Raw genomic sequence first — 15,522 nt, forward strand, 5'->3', positions numbered from 1 at the left:
GCTTTTCCCACCCGAAGGAGATAACTACCCTGGCATGAGCCACGGCCCGGGCAGCTGTTTGCCCAGAAAGAGCGTTGGTCCATGGCACAGCTGGTAACGCGCCGTGTGTCTCGCTCCTTCGAGGGGGATGAGCGAGCCCCCTGTTAAACCCAACACTTCTGCGTGCTTCCCTTTTCCCAGATCTGGGGTGTTCTGTGATAATATTGTCTTTTTTTTCTCTCTCTCTCTTCCCTGAGCGTTCTTGAGAGCTGTTGTAACAAGTGAATTCCTCCACTGTGGGATCAATGAAGTTCTATATATATCGCCATGACTTGACTGAAGAACTATGCTTATTTCTACAGTTAGCCTTGAGATGGTTCCTCACACTCTTCCTTTGTTCATATGCAAAACACTGAAGTACTACAGGGTTTTTTGGACACGCGTGTACAACATAAGCAGGACAATAGCAGTCCGCTTAGGCCACAGATTAACCTCTTACCCCCTGCCTGTACTGAGCACATTTTCCCCAGCTCGGCTTTACCCAAATCTAAAAGCTTCTTGACCGGAGAGCAACAGTGTCATGTCTCATTTTAAAACTGAGGCCAACAAAACCGATCGTTACTTTTTTGTCACCACGTTTTTGTGTGTGCTTCTCTTTCATGTTTGTGTCACATTTTTGTTGCTCTTTTGTGGCTTTTTCATCACTTTTTTTATGCCGGTATGCACCACTGATACTTCTGGCTAATATTTAAAAAAATATCTGGTCTATAATCCTGTGTATGAAGCTTCTAAACATGTCAGTGTTTAACTGTGATAGCAGGGGGTGCTGTTTACTTATGTTTAGTAGATACCTCAGAGGGAGCTTGTTTGAAAGACAAAAATCTGTAGATTTCAAAACAGATAACGGTAAATCTCTGTCTCTTATGGTTCCGAAAATATACACAAAGGTCTGCAACATAAAATACATAAAACAGGTGAACAAACTGGTGACCGTTGTTCACCGTGAAATCTCTCCGCTCCCTTGAGGTCAAGGAGGCTGTGGGAGGGCTCATTTTAAAGCCCAGACTAAGCCCTTTCCAGTTCCGGAGATATCGGTCGATAAAAGGCAGATATCGGCCGATATCGAAAATTCCCAAATATCGGCCTGATATATTAGGTATATATTTGTATTTATTCATCTTATTCCACTCCACCCACTTTTGCCTCTTTTTGCTATGTCTCGGCACTTCCGTTGTACAGACACTTCCGGTTGAGCGTGAAGCCTTTTCATTTAAATGGAGAACGAGGGAAAATATTCTCTTTTAGTTTAGTCGATTGATTTGTGTAAATGTTCATTTGCACCACAAGTCAGCACTGCACCGTTTCTCAGCGAGGCCAAAAAACAGCTTTGTTTTCGTGTAGTAACTGATTTTATGTGGACTTCTCCAGTCCCATGTTAACAGATAAGAGAAAAGCGGCGGGCGCAATTCATGGCGGCGCCCACGCAAACTTCCTGAATAAGGTGAATACAATGGTGAATACTTGATTCTGATTGGCTCGAGGGAGTCCGTTAAAGAGTGATAGACTAGCCTCCACCATGTCTGACATCTATTCAATCACGTTCAGCTGTTTCCATAGTAATGATAAACAAGCTGGAACTAGCTTCAGGTAAAACAGATTAACAAGTGAACTGACTCCTACTCAGGACTAGAAAAGCAAACAGGCCCCGATGAACAGATTCAGTTTGTGGGGCCCTGGTATAAACGGAATAATGCTCTGAGGTGTCCATCATCAGAAATACCTGGACTCCGCGGTAGAAAGCATTCACGCCTTTGCGTCGTCCAGTTTTTTTCTGATAATGGACACCTCGTCGGGCATTATCCCTTACATATCGAGATATCGCCCGGTCAATAAATCGGTCGGGCCCTAAAGCCTGAGATCCACTTGTTTAGTAACTAGCTAAAGATAGGAAGGCAGAATTTTACCCCGACTACGGCTCAACGTTAATAGGATCAGTTCCATTAACTTCAAAAACTAAAACAGTCCAAGGCATTCAGAAGAATATTGCACATCAAATCAGAAGATCAGACCAATCGACGTTAATGAAATGTTCAAACTCCATCCAACTAAAACCCACTTGAAGAACGCTCGTTGAGAAAGCTAAGAAAGCTTGAGAAATTAAAAATTCACACGATTCTTGATCATTCTTCAAAAAACCTCACACAGATGCAACACATTGAAGTGACGGATATGCTGCCAGGGGTCAAAAGGGACAATCAGCGCCCCTTTTGTCTTTGTGTGGGGGAATATCACAGAGACTGGGTAAACACAGACAGACTTTGATGCTGCTCTTGAGCTTGATCACACTTTTAATGTCGCTGTAATGAAGTCCGCTGCCTCCCATAACCGCGCCGCATTCATCTCCGGTGATTGCTCTCGGTTTCTCTCATGCCCCGTGTCCAATCCAATTCGCTTTTATTCCGACGCGTTCTGCGGATCCATCAGATGCCGCGGGAGGAAGCCGCGGTACCCGACCTTTTAATGAAGGACGGATAGATAAACAGCAAAAGCACACAGGTGAAGAAAATCATGTCTGCCGCGCATGAAAAGCAATCTCCTCTCGCCGTGCTTTCCCCCTGCACTATATACATGTGTGTGGTTGTTTTGTGTGTTCACTTTTTAACTCCGTGTAGCGTGAAGGAAATATAAACCAGATAACAAAGCCACCATAGGTAAAGCATTTGTCCTCTAAGCAGATATTCTTTCTCTTTATACTCCAGTCCTGAATGTGTTTTCAACTCAGATACGCACGGAGTCGATTTGACTGAAAATTGCAGGTTCTGCGTTCAAGCTCAAGGGATGTTTGGGTTTTGCTAATGATGTTGATGGCTCTAATGTCAGTGTTTGTCTTGATCCAAATGATGGCTCGACGTGCTATATTTTTGTCCAAATGATATGGACCAGGGATGCACCGATACCACTTTTTCCAAAACTGGTACGACTGGTATTTTGATACCGAATACCGATACGAGTACAAGGTATTTTCGTCAACATGCTTCCTTTTTCACAGCAGATTGGTTAGTAATTAGTTGATTTACTCATTTGTATTTCCTTGAGTAAAGTAGGCTAAACTTTGAAGAGAAGTTGTATATATATAAATTGTACAAATGCCATTTTATTTATTTATTTATTTTCATTCAGTATTTTTTTTTATTTTTACTGCACTGTCCATCCTAGACAGAACAGCTCATGTCGAAAAGCTCCTCAATGTTTGTGCTTTATTCATTTATGCATTTTTATTTAACAAAAGTATTGAGATGGTTACTTATTACTACAGCTAAATGGTCTCTGTTCGCCTTTACTACAGCTCCGTGTGGATTTTATAGCAACTTAGCGAGTAGCATACAGCATTTTCATTGTTTTGCTGCAGCTCATTTCTGCTCAATATGGACATGCCCTAACCCTGGGCATAAAACTGTGTAAGAATCGCCAGAACTGTTAGCTGCGAGTTAGCGGCTAGTTTAGCAACATTAGCTTTCCTGTAAACACTGCAGACTCCACGCTGCAACACTAACATTTAGCTCTGGTTTAATCCAGCAAAGACTCTGTAATGTAAAAAGTTTGTAATGAAGTCAGCTCTATTATACAGTATGTGGAATATTGTATTTTCACTAAAGAATTCTCCAGTTTGTTGCTATTTTCTCTCCTCAGCGGAGTGGCCGCACGTCAAGTGGTATCGATTTCTGGTATAGTAGTAGTACAAGCGTGTGGTATCGGCCCGTGCATTACCTAATATAGACAAAGAGTGAACTGGTGTGAAATGCTAAATTAAGGAGAGACAAGGACAAACAGACGGCATTCATGAAACTTTTGAAACGTAAAGAACTACAGGACTTTTAAACCTCTTAACCAATTACACAATGGAAATATTTTTTTCACTTGGCTGCAAACACTGTTTAAGTGGTGCTAGCCCGCAGTTAGCTTCGCCCGTTAGCCTGTTAGCTTCTTCTTCATGATTCCATTAGTGCGTATTGGTGGCTCCAACCCAGTGGCAGTCAAGTTGCAATTGTGGTTTCCTGGCCAGAGACATCAGTTGTTGAAAAAACCTCTTGAGTTAAGTGTGATATGTATAGCCTTTATTTGTTATAATTTGATTATTATGGCTCAGCTTGTAAAAAAAAAAATCTCATAAACCCAAATTAAAAATCTCATAAAATTAGAATATTTATTTATTTATAAAATGGACTGTAAGCCATAATTATCAAAATGATAACAAATAAAGGCTTGACACATGTTGCTTTGCATGTAATGAGTCTCTAGCTATTATATATTAGTGTCACATTTTAAAGGGACTAGACGGAATTTAAAATTAAGTATTTTCCTCCCCCTACATCTTCCAGCAATGTCCTAATGTGTAAAATGAGCCCAGACCTGTTCACCACAACTGCCTCTAAAATCCTGCACTGTCTCAAAAAGGCGTTAATGCTCGCGCCGTCATGCACGAGCTTTATATAGAGACTGCAATTACACGTAAGACCAGAGGTGGCAGTAGTGAGTAGAAAATAACCAATTAGCGTCTAGTCTCTTTAAGTTTAATTACAGAAATAAACTTTTATACAATATTTGAATTTCCCGAGTTTCACGTGTAGATGTTTCAAAATAGCTGCCTTTTGCATTGAAACTGCTTAGCTCTTCTGACATTTTCTCAATAGGCTTCAGAAATGCTTTGACTTCACAGACTGTTAAACCAGTTCAGACCTCGTGAAATGCCAAGAATGAAGGAAGGCCATTTTGAAGAGTTTAAAAAAATGAAACCTATTTTAGAGTTATTTCACCCTTTTTGTGCCTGCATAATCACACACCACATTCATAGTTTAATGCCTTCAATGAGAATCACACCATGTAAATCGTGTCAGCTGTCTCTGTCCTGGGAGAGGCGGGGTACACTGAATGATGTGGACCGCCGGGTGGTCCTATACCCGCGGCGCCGCCTATGGTTTAGTGGTGGTATGGTCTCTTCACGACCTGTAATGAATTCAGACCCTCCCTTTAACTGAATTAAAAATTAAAATCCCCCCACTAGGATTCCTCATTTTTCACACCACTCTCCCGTCAGCGCAGACACCTGTTGGGAAGCATCCCGCCGTTTGAAATAGTGCTTTTAAATCTTTTACTTGGTCTCTGCTGTAAAGGAATAAGTTGTCAAAATGTTGCTGTAATACTTGGACACTTTTCTGCGACGAGTCAAAGGAGGAGAACAAAGGAGAACTTCAGTCACAACAAGCCAGCTTTCAAATCTATACTCTGTGCATTAATAATGACACAAGTTTTCAGACAATGAGAGCAACTTTTAATAAAGGAGTCAAGATGGTTTAGGTAAATGTCCGCCCTTTATTCTTCATAAGCTTCATAAGGTCGTCTTCTGAAATGGTTTAACCATCTGTGAGGTCCAAACCATTTCTGGTGACGACATTATGAAGCCCATATAGAAAATGTCAGAAAGTGTGCAAAGGAGTAATCAAAGCAAATTGAATAATTGAAAATGAAAATTTTGAAGAACCTATTTCTTCTTTTTGTTTAGAGGAACAGGCCACCGTTTTTCCATACTGAGATACAGTATGTTCTTACCTGAGCTTAGACGAATTAATACGTATGTACCTGTCTGGTCTTTGTACGTGCCCGTGGAAGAGCGTGGTAGCTTCCAACTTCACCCGTTTGGAGCTATAGGAATATGTTGGGAGAGGTCGAATGCTAACAACATCTTTGGTCGTTTTGCGTGACTGAGGGCACGCACATAGAGCAGACAGGTACGTGTCAGTTCATCTAAACTCAGGTAAGAACATATCTCAGTATGGAAAAACGATGGCCTGTTCCTTTAACCTCTTACCCCCCACCTTAACCGAGTGCATTTTCTCCAGTTTAGTTTTGCCCAAATCTAAAAGCTTGCGGCTAGTCTAACGCCTTATTTGAAAGCTAAGACCTCCAAAACTAATCTAAATTGATATTTTTTCTTGCCTTGTTGTCATCGGATTGTTTCCACTTTTTCATAACTTTTTTTCATTACTTAACTTTTTTTTGTTAATAAATCCTTCCTGTAGTCCCTCTGGGGGCATTACAAGTGTTAATGGGTGATTGGGGGGTCTTTCATCTCCCCCTGGTGTCTGGCCAGAAAACCACACTTGCAACTTTCCTGCACCAGGTCGGAGCCACCAATACACACTAATAGAATCACGAAGAAGAAGCTAACAGGGTAACGGGCAAAGCTAACTGCAGGCTAGCGCCACTTAAACAGTATTTACAGCTAAGTTTGAGTGAAAAATTATTATCTCTATTGGATGTACAATATCTCTCTCTCCCTTTGTCTTTTCTGTCAGCGTAGAATTTACTCTCATGGACAATTACTGAGTTAAGCTACGCCACCTGCTGTGGTGCTTATGGCCTCTAGGGGCATGAGTTACTTATTACTGCTTCAATATTTGGGTAAAGCCAAACAGGAGGAAATGTGCTCAGTTCAGGTGGGGGTTAAGAGGTTGTAATTTTAAATGTTATGTCAATGGAAAATGAATCAGAAATCTCTTACATCTTACATCCATCCATCATTAAAACTAACTTTTCTCCCAAAGTTTTCTTTAGCTCCTCTGAAATTATAATGATTACTTACAACAGTCCATAATTGTAGTGTAGAGTGTGTTTGTCGACTTTGGAATAATCCGGCGCTCTGTTTCTCACAAAACCTCAAAACTTTCCGTTGATGCCCTCACCATGTTGTTTTAGGTCCATTACCCTTTCACTTGTCTCACTTTGATTATTTCCGTGCTCAGATTACCTTCATATCCAATAAAGCCTTCAGGCCAAGTCTTATCCAGATGTCTTTCAAAAAGCAGACATTATTATAATCTTTATTCAAACTACTCCACTCTCGAGTCCATGCATCGTTTGCTTGGAACAATGGCATTTTGATTAGACAGAAATTAGGGCTGAATTCCTTTTCTACTGGTTTTACTGCACAATGTTCCAAAGCCTGAAATACCCATGTGTCTGAAAGTACATTAAAAGCCAGAATAATGCATAAAAACTCCTTTATATTCCCATTTTTGAAGTGCAGCCCACAGTTAGAAGTGTGAGGCTATTTTTTTGTGCCTGAACTTTTGAAACTTTGAGCCCCCCCAAAAAGAACAGCATAATAAAAGTGTAGTGGCTGGCTGAGCGGAGGTATGAGCGGTCAGCAGGGCAGAGGAGTCACCTGTCAGAGCCTCGCTGCGGTGTGCACTGAAGAGGAAACTCACAACCGGCAAGTACTAAAGCGCCTCGATAAGCGAAGTTCTGACAGAGGCACCTGGGATTAAATGCAGTTTGGTGACTGCTTGTGCATTTGTGTATGGAGCTGAGTGGTCGTCTCACAGTAAGAAGGTCCTGGGCTTGATTGTCGGCCTGTGTGGTCTTTTGAAGCTGCATGTTTGGGCAGGTTTCCTCACAAGTGGTGGTTGGAAAGGCGATTCACAGCCATGTTTCGTCACCATTAAGTATACATGCGTTTTCAATGACATCACGCATAGTTCCGGCGGCCATTTTGAACACCGAAGTACAATTATGCAGTACTACAACATGTGAAAATGAAGGACAACTGATTGACAGTGGCATTTTTACGCACTCGTAATCATTGCTCAAGAGTAAAAGGAAAAACACGGCCCCAGAGACGCACGTTTATGTGATATAACCAGCAAATGTGGCACAGACATAGCAGCTCTGTCTGTCGAGCTATACATGATTGAAAAGGAGCACGATGAAGACAACGCTTATGCTAAGTGCCCCTTTCTTCAAATACAAAAAGTAGACAAAAACAAAAAAAACATAAATGGTCTGATTCGCAGGTATTATACTTTAAGCCATAAGCTAGAATAAACAACACAGGTACTACTGTTTTTAAAGTTAAAATGTAATATTTACAGTAGTGTGTAAGAGTTGATGTTTGTTGATTTGAACTGTTTTTTAAATTGGTGCACTATGAAGGAGTTCTTTAAATTCAAGGGCAGGGTGTTCCACAGTTTGACTCCGGCCACGGAGATGCCCATCCGCTTCTGGGTTGTTCTGGCAAAAGGGAGAGTAAAGTTAAGTTTTCTACGACTGGATGCATTGGTGTTGAATACAAACATCAATTGTACAGATTGAGGCAATCGAAAAAATCTTGCTTTATACGTTCTTATCAATGTTTGTCATTTAATGAGATCTTGTTTAAGCTGCTCCAGACGTTAGCATGCTACCGGTTAGCAACTGTCATCAACTGTTAATGACTTCAACACGATAAACACGTGTGTCGCTCATATCTACGAACACTGAGGAGATACTACAGCTCAGCTCTGACCTCTGTCGTATCCAAGGCTAGATTGGTTCAGGGCTTTTTCTTGGAGAGGTCAGAGCTGAACTGTTGAAGCTAAATGCTAACTGGTAGAATTCTAGCGTCTTGAGCAGCTTAGACACAAACATGACTCTCTGGGGCTGTGTTTTTGCTGTTTTCTTCTTGAGCAATGATTACGAGTACATAAAAATGCCACTGTCGATCAGTTGTCTTTCATTTTCATGCTGAGTAGAGATATTGTTACATGTTGTAGTACTGCATAATTCTACTTCGGTATTCAAAATGGCCACCATAACAACAAAGGTCACATGACTGTACGGCATGTATAGACAGTGAATGAAGAAAGGCACACAGTTAAGCTCTTAAAGTCAAGGCAACACTAATAACTACGATGTCAGGGGATCGTACCATGCACTAATCCAACATTTCTAAAGCTAAAGCTGTTTCTCTTCCTCGTAAGTATCGCACTGTGCAACTTTCGTGTCGTGCTTGGTATAAACAACAAAAACAAATGTCATCTTCCGGTGGGCGACATAACGGTTTGTGTCCTCGTCTCTCCTTTGACCTTTTGATATCCCTCTGCTCATCGTTAAATCAAATTAGTCACAGCAGAGGAACAACGCAGATGCTGTAACAGAAACAGCTGTCACAGCAAATAATGTGGACTGCCCTTTCACACAAGTATTCAACATACAAATCAATACAATAATGTGGTTTTGTTATATGTAAGATTCCACACTTCCGTATGTGTCACCTGGATTTAACTAACTCAGCTCAGAAACACTATGAGCCCAAAGAATGAGATCAGCTGAACCTGAACATCCTGAATGACCAGGTTGTTCCATCAATGGATTTCTTCTTCCCTGATGGCATGGGTTTATTACAAGATGACAATGCCAGGATTTATCGGGCTCACATAGTGAAAGAGTGGTTAAGGGGGGCATGAGACATAATTTTCACCCATGTTTTGGCCACAGAGTCCAGATCTTAACCTCAGTGAGAATCTTTGGGATGTGTTGGAAAACACATCCCATGGGAGAGTGTGAGTGGTCACACTCTCCCATCATCAATACAAGATCTTGGTGGAAAAATTAGGTCCTGTCCAAACAAAATCAAGCTCAGGACTAAGTGCAAATTGTTTTAATCAATCCAGCATCTCATCCATCTGTATAAAAACATTTTCCAACCTGGGTCCCAGAGTGGAAAGATCTCGAAACGCCATTTTACGTGGCTCCATTGTAGCGGCGTCTCCGCAACTCTTGTTAGGGCGATGACATCACAGCACCAGCGTTGTGTCTGTTATCCATAATCTACTGACCTTGTTATAAGTTTTACTCCGCTCCTCTATGCCCCACCGCGGTCCATGAGCCACAGTTGACAAGTAGAAAAACACAGCTGAGTTAGCCTCCATAGTCTGTGTTTTTGGACTGACAGTAAAAGTTCGGTCACTGACAGTTTTTCTATTTTAGTCCCGCTACGTCTGAAGAAAAATCTCACCTGCTCGTCTCTTCTGTTGATCCATGAATGCATTTCATTTTCACGGTTTAGATTACCCTAAAGTTTACTGCGCACACGCTATCTTCATTTTGTTCTATTTAAATATGGTAGCATCACAGCGCCTTACACAGGCGTGGTAGATGGATCGCAGCGGTTTAGCACATGATTGGCTTCATGTGGACGCACACATTTACTGAGCTGACTCCGTGTTCACAGAGTTTCTTTGTGTGGATTTAGTCTTAGGCCCTGTCCATACGAAGTCAAGCTGAGGACCAAACGCAAAGATATTTTATCAATCCAGTGTATCGTCCATACGAGCAGTGTTTTGGGGGTCTGAAAACGAACCAAAGTAGGTCCCAGAGTGGAAAGATCTCAAAACGCCGTTTATGTGACGCCGTTGTTACAATGTCTCCACAACTTTTACTAAAACGATGACATCACAGCTCCAGAGTGGTGTCTGTTATCCATGATCTACTGACCTTATAATGAATTTTTCTCATGGATCTATGATGGTTATTGGACTGACAGTAAAAGTCCGGTCACTGAAAGGTTTTTCTGCTTTAGTCCCGTTACGTCTAAAGAATAAACTCGCCTCCTCGTCTCTTCTGTAGATCGTAAATCCTTGAATCAGTTACATTTTCACTGTTTACATTCCACAAAAGTTTCCTCCGCATGCGCCCTCTACATCTTGTTCTATTATCTGTGTTAGCATCACAGCGCCACACACAGGCCTGGAGGATGCCTGCACCGTTTTCACAGACACATTTACTAAGCTGGCTTCATGCATAAGCGTTTTGTCTTTGAGTGGATATAGCCTTAATGCAACACTGGATCTTTTGACATTGCAGAAGCTTACTGAAACAATGCTACAACTGTAATCAAAGCTAAAGACGTTCCAACCAAATATTACAGCTTATTTTTTGTGGAAACTTTTTTTTTTTTGGTCAGGCCGTGCACATAGAAAATATAATTGTATAATTTCAGAGAGTATTCATGATTACAGCTTGGAAATATTGTAATTTGGAGATCCAATTGCTGTAAACCAGTAACAAAAGGTTTCCAAGTTTTTGAAACTCTTGGACGACGAGCTTGCACATAACCCACGCTTATTAAGTTACATGGGATTCATCAAATGTTCATATTTTCTTTTCAGCAGCATGTCCGTAACATTCACACGATTCGATTTGTAATGTGAGATGTTTAATAGTAATTTTGTGTGTTTTTGTTTTCCAGATACGGCGACATGGTTCCCAAGACGATTGCAGGGAAGATCTTTGGTTCGATCTGCTCTCTCAGTGGTGTCCTGGTCATCGCCCTGCCTGTGCCCGTCATCGTGTCCAACTTTAGCCGAATATACCACCAGAACCAGCGGGCTGACAAGAGGCGCGCCCAGAAGGTTTGATTACTATTGTTTAATAAGATTAAACACAAAATCAAAGAATGCAACCATGAAGAAAGACTGTACATGAAAGTGTACAACAAAATTACATTATAGTTAATGCACATTAACAAACTGACCTGCATGTGAAAAACAAAATACATTGGGTTGGGGGCCTTTGAAAGTAAAGTCTTGCATTTAAAAATGGGGAATTGCGCTTTTTGCAGGTATTTGGTAACTACTTTATCACTATCTTACTCTTTGTCTGTTTGAAAAATTCCACAATGACCTTAAATGGCTTGTTCAGACATTCCTTCTGGTTCAACAAGCACTCTGGCCATAATCCCCTTGCTCTTTTTCACAAAACATATCCATAAAGTGCTGTGGGAAAAGCTGTGCTACAGATAGAGAGAGGAGCATTTCCTGGCTTCCTAGCAGTTTTGGGGAGAATACTTTGTAATTGACCTTTCGCCGAGCTCCGCCCCCAAACGGTAATTGTCCAATCAGACATCTTAGCAACCGTTACTATAAAGCCAGGTCGGACATGGCGCAGACCTCCAGTGGGACATACCAGCAATTAGCACTGAGCAGATGCACTTTTTTATTAAAAACCCTACCAGACAAAGAAGAAGAAGCAAAATGGTGAAGCATCTGCCTATGGAGGATGTAAATCGGACACTAGGTACCACAGGAGTGTGTCTGGGGGAGTCCAGTTATTTTCCTTGCCAAAGCAAAAACACAACCTGAACACTGCCTACAATGGATCAAACAATGTGGACAGCCCAGCTCAATGTCTCAAAATAAACAAGCATCTGCTCTAAGGAAAGGCTAGGGCCTAGCCGGAATGTTCACACCTTAGCATGCTAACATCTAGCTACTGACAGTCACATAATGTTACACAAACTGGAGCTGTAACTTTAACTGCGGTGGTGACGTTTTACAAGCCTACAGTCTCAAGTATTTTGTCTCCCTTTATGATAAAAGCACTGTGAATTTTGTCCCGGTCCTGATTACTGATTGTAGCTGATTGTCATTGTGTCATCTGTATAGCTAGCATTAGCTAACTTTAGCGCACCAGAGAAACGTTTTATTCTTAGCAATAGCAGAAAAGTCAGTATATAAATAATGTATATAAATACAAAAATGTAGGCTGCGGCTTTTTGGAACGCCTGTTACAAACTTATTTATCACTAGTTAGGAATTCCAAAACTGTCTTGCACGAGAACAGATTGTGACCCACATGTGCATTGTTTGCACTGTGGAATTTAAATCTTTATTTTATTTTAGGAGGAAAAAGGTTATCATTAAGGGTGCATTCACAACCCTCTCTTGATCCAAATCCTGGCCTGTTTGCTGGGATAGTGCTGTGAGATTGAGGTGATGTGAACGCACAAACAGACTCTGATCCGGGCCAGAGAAGTGAACCCTGGTCCGGCTGAAAACGTGGCTCTCGGTCCGGTTAAGACAAACTCTGAATCGGATTACTTGGTTTGTGAACACAACTAAGCCAGAGAGCGGAATAAAAGCAGGAAGCGAAAGTTGTGGCGCTACAGGAAACAAAAAGGAACAATCGAGGAGGTATCTGGGCAAGACTCGCAGCTAAACCACACAAATCTTCTATCCCTACTATTGTTCTGACGAATGTTCGCTCACTGGAGAATAAGATGGATTGTATTCGTCTGCTACGCTCTTCCCAGAAGATGTTGAAGAGGAAGGAGGAGGAGGAGCTGACCAGTGCAGGACACCACGCTCTGAAACAGGGACAAACCAGGAGGCGGCACTGTTTCAGAGGATCACTGAAGGCAGCCAGACAGGTTTTCCCCATTCTGGACAGGTTGGCCCTCAGTGGCGGCCCGCTGAGGACAAACCCAACACTTGAACGCCACTTCAGAGAGTATGTTTCTGATGAGAGAACAACATCCCCCACTGCTGCTACTAAACTGCACTCCAACTCCATCAATTATTGTATTACTACTATTTAATGAACAAAAGTATTTACTTTCTAACACTGCCAGGAGGAGCACGTGCTAAAAAAAGACCTTTGGGTGAAAACATGCAAATTAAGTTAATGATTAAAAACGGTGAAAAGCTTTGCCTCATAAAAAAAGAGTCCCTTTAATTCACCCTGATCATTGTAATCATTATAATAGAACCTGATGGCTTTAATTATTATCATTATTATCATTAAAAGAGAGGACATCTTTTCAAGCAGCCATTGTGACACATTCATTTGCGCTTGACTCCAATTACGAATTAAAGACCTCAAGCGCAAAACGGCCGACCTTCAGAACACAATTTTCAATAAAAATCTTGCTCTATCACTTGATGTCCTACACACAGTCCCCACGGTGATACCGAGCAGTAAGAGCTCACTCCCGACAGACGTGACCTTTCTGAGGGGCCAGATAAGAGTGTTATTAAGTTCGAGAGCAGCTGCTGATCGCTAATTGAGGAGCCACGTCCGGAACCAATCCAAAATGAAAAGAAATAGCAAGAACCAGTTTTAATTCATTCCAAAAACATGCATGATTCGTCAGCAGAGAAATATGTTTTTTGATATGCAACGCACAGTTTCTACACCTCTGTGTGACCTTGATCCTAACACAATAAGGGCCTGACAAAAAAAAAAACGATGAGTGGAATTTTATTTTTATTCACTTTCTAAAAAAAAAAAATATTATTTCCAAAATTAATTGCAATTGAACCAAAATTAAACTTAGTAGAGGCTGCAATTCTTTAGGTAGTTTAAAATGCTCTCTCAGACTGCTAAAATGTGTGGTAGAAACGAAATTTAGATTTTTAAATGTTGTATCATAAAAATTCTGAACATAAAACAATATGCAATTGTTTATATGCATGTTAATGAACTGACATGATCAGTGCATTAAAGGGACTATACGGAGTTTAAAAATGTTAATATTTATTATTTTCCTCCCCCTACATGTTCCAGCAATGTCCTAATGTGTAGAATGAGCCCAGACCTGTTCACCACAACTGCCTCTAACATCCTGCACTGTCACTCAAAAATTCAGATCCGAAGTGCCGTCATGCACGAGCTTAATATAGAGACTGCAGCTACACGTATGACCTGAGGTGGCAGTAGTGAGTATAAAATGGCCAACTTGCATCTAGTCCTTTTAATATTCAATGTTTCCTAAATCCTTGAGCCGAAGCAGATCGTGATATGAAGAAAAGTATCAACAGAGATTTTTCTGTTTGGGATTCACGACACATTTCAGAATAATAAACTAATGCAGGTTTTAAAATGTAAATACTCAAAATAGTCATCGACAATCACATAAAAGCATTTGGACACCAGTGAACCACAAATAATGGCATTGTTCCTTGTTCTTTCAGAAACCACAGCAGCTTTAGTTTATGAATGGTCTGGCACACACTGGACACCGCACTGTTGTGACTTATAAAGTTGCTGTTCCTTTAAAAAGTTGGTTGATTAATTTGTTGATTCTGGCTAGAAGAAGAGTGTTGCCGAGCAACACCAGCTGAGAGTGAAGACGAGGAGGAGACAGGAGCCTGGCACTAAAATGTGCTTTGTCAATGTCAGAGGGACTTTAATGGAGTTTCAAGTGTTAAGTGAATTTAGTGAATGCCACGGTTCTGGAATGACTTCAAGTACAGAAGACGCCCCTGCCTGCTTAGTGAAGGCGAGGAACATTAACGAGAGGTTTATTCTTAGGCCTTTTGTTAGTGTCAACTTTTTCTTTAACATAAAAATAAGCAATTAAAGGTTTTGAAAATTAATTAATGCACCAAACCTCTCTCTTTCTCTCCATGTCCCGCTGAGATTTCACAACTGTTTCAGAGACAGGATAACTCGGTGTTAAAATCACTAATGAACTTCTTCAAAGGTTAGCGCCTTCTCACTTTAACTCATCACATTAAATCAGTGACTGGAGACACTGCAGGATTATTGAGCATTTTAATAAGATTCAGAATAAGTAACATTTTATTACACAGACAGCTGTCTCACTGGAGAATTAGCAGAGCACATCTTAAAACTAAATGGTCCAATTAAACAAATCTACCATAATGGGCTAAAAGAACGGAAAATATAACAGAATTAAAATTGTTTAGCCAAGCTCCACCGTGCAATTGGAAAAACTAATTTTGGGGCCGGATCTTGTGTTACTAAACGCAGACTATAGCTTAACACTTTGAGATCTTGCCACTCCAGACTTAAAGCAAACAAAGTGGGAAACTTGAACTTGAACTTGAACTTGAACATGTACTTTTGTTTGGGTTGCATTAATGAGTGTCGATCTTCGCCATAGCGGGACTTTCTGTCGGGACACGGACATTGTTTAGCTCACGA

General features: G+C 41.0%; 1 protein-coding gene and 1 long non-coding RNA gene across 3 annotated transcripts in view; both read left to right on the forward strand.

Moving 5' to 3' along the window:
- LOC306980135 overlaps positions 1–15,522 on the forward strand; it is an 857,770-nt gene that overhangs the window by 277,874 nt on the left and 564,374 nt on the right. The window lies entirely within an intron of this gene.
- Positions 1–15,522, forward strand: part of LOC306980042 (A-type voltage-gated potassium channel KCND3-like) — a 149,180-nt gene that overhangs the window by 108,332 nt on the left and 25,326 nt on the right. For both annotated transcript variants that reach the window (XM_079579259.1, XM_079579260.1), the window contains exon 3: positions 11,045–11,207. In XM_079579259.1, coding sequence (XP_079435385.1) covers positions 11,045–11,207 — 163 coding nt within the window. The remainder of the gene's footprint in view (positions 1–11,044; positions 11,208–15,522) is intronic.

This window comes from Gobius niger, assembly GCF_951799975.1.
Source record: "Gobius niger genome assembly, chromosome: 20".
Classification (NCBI taxonomy): Eukaryota; Metazoa; Chordata; class Actinopteri; order Gobiiformes; family Gobiidae; genus Gobius; species Gobius niger.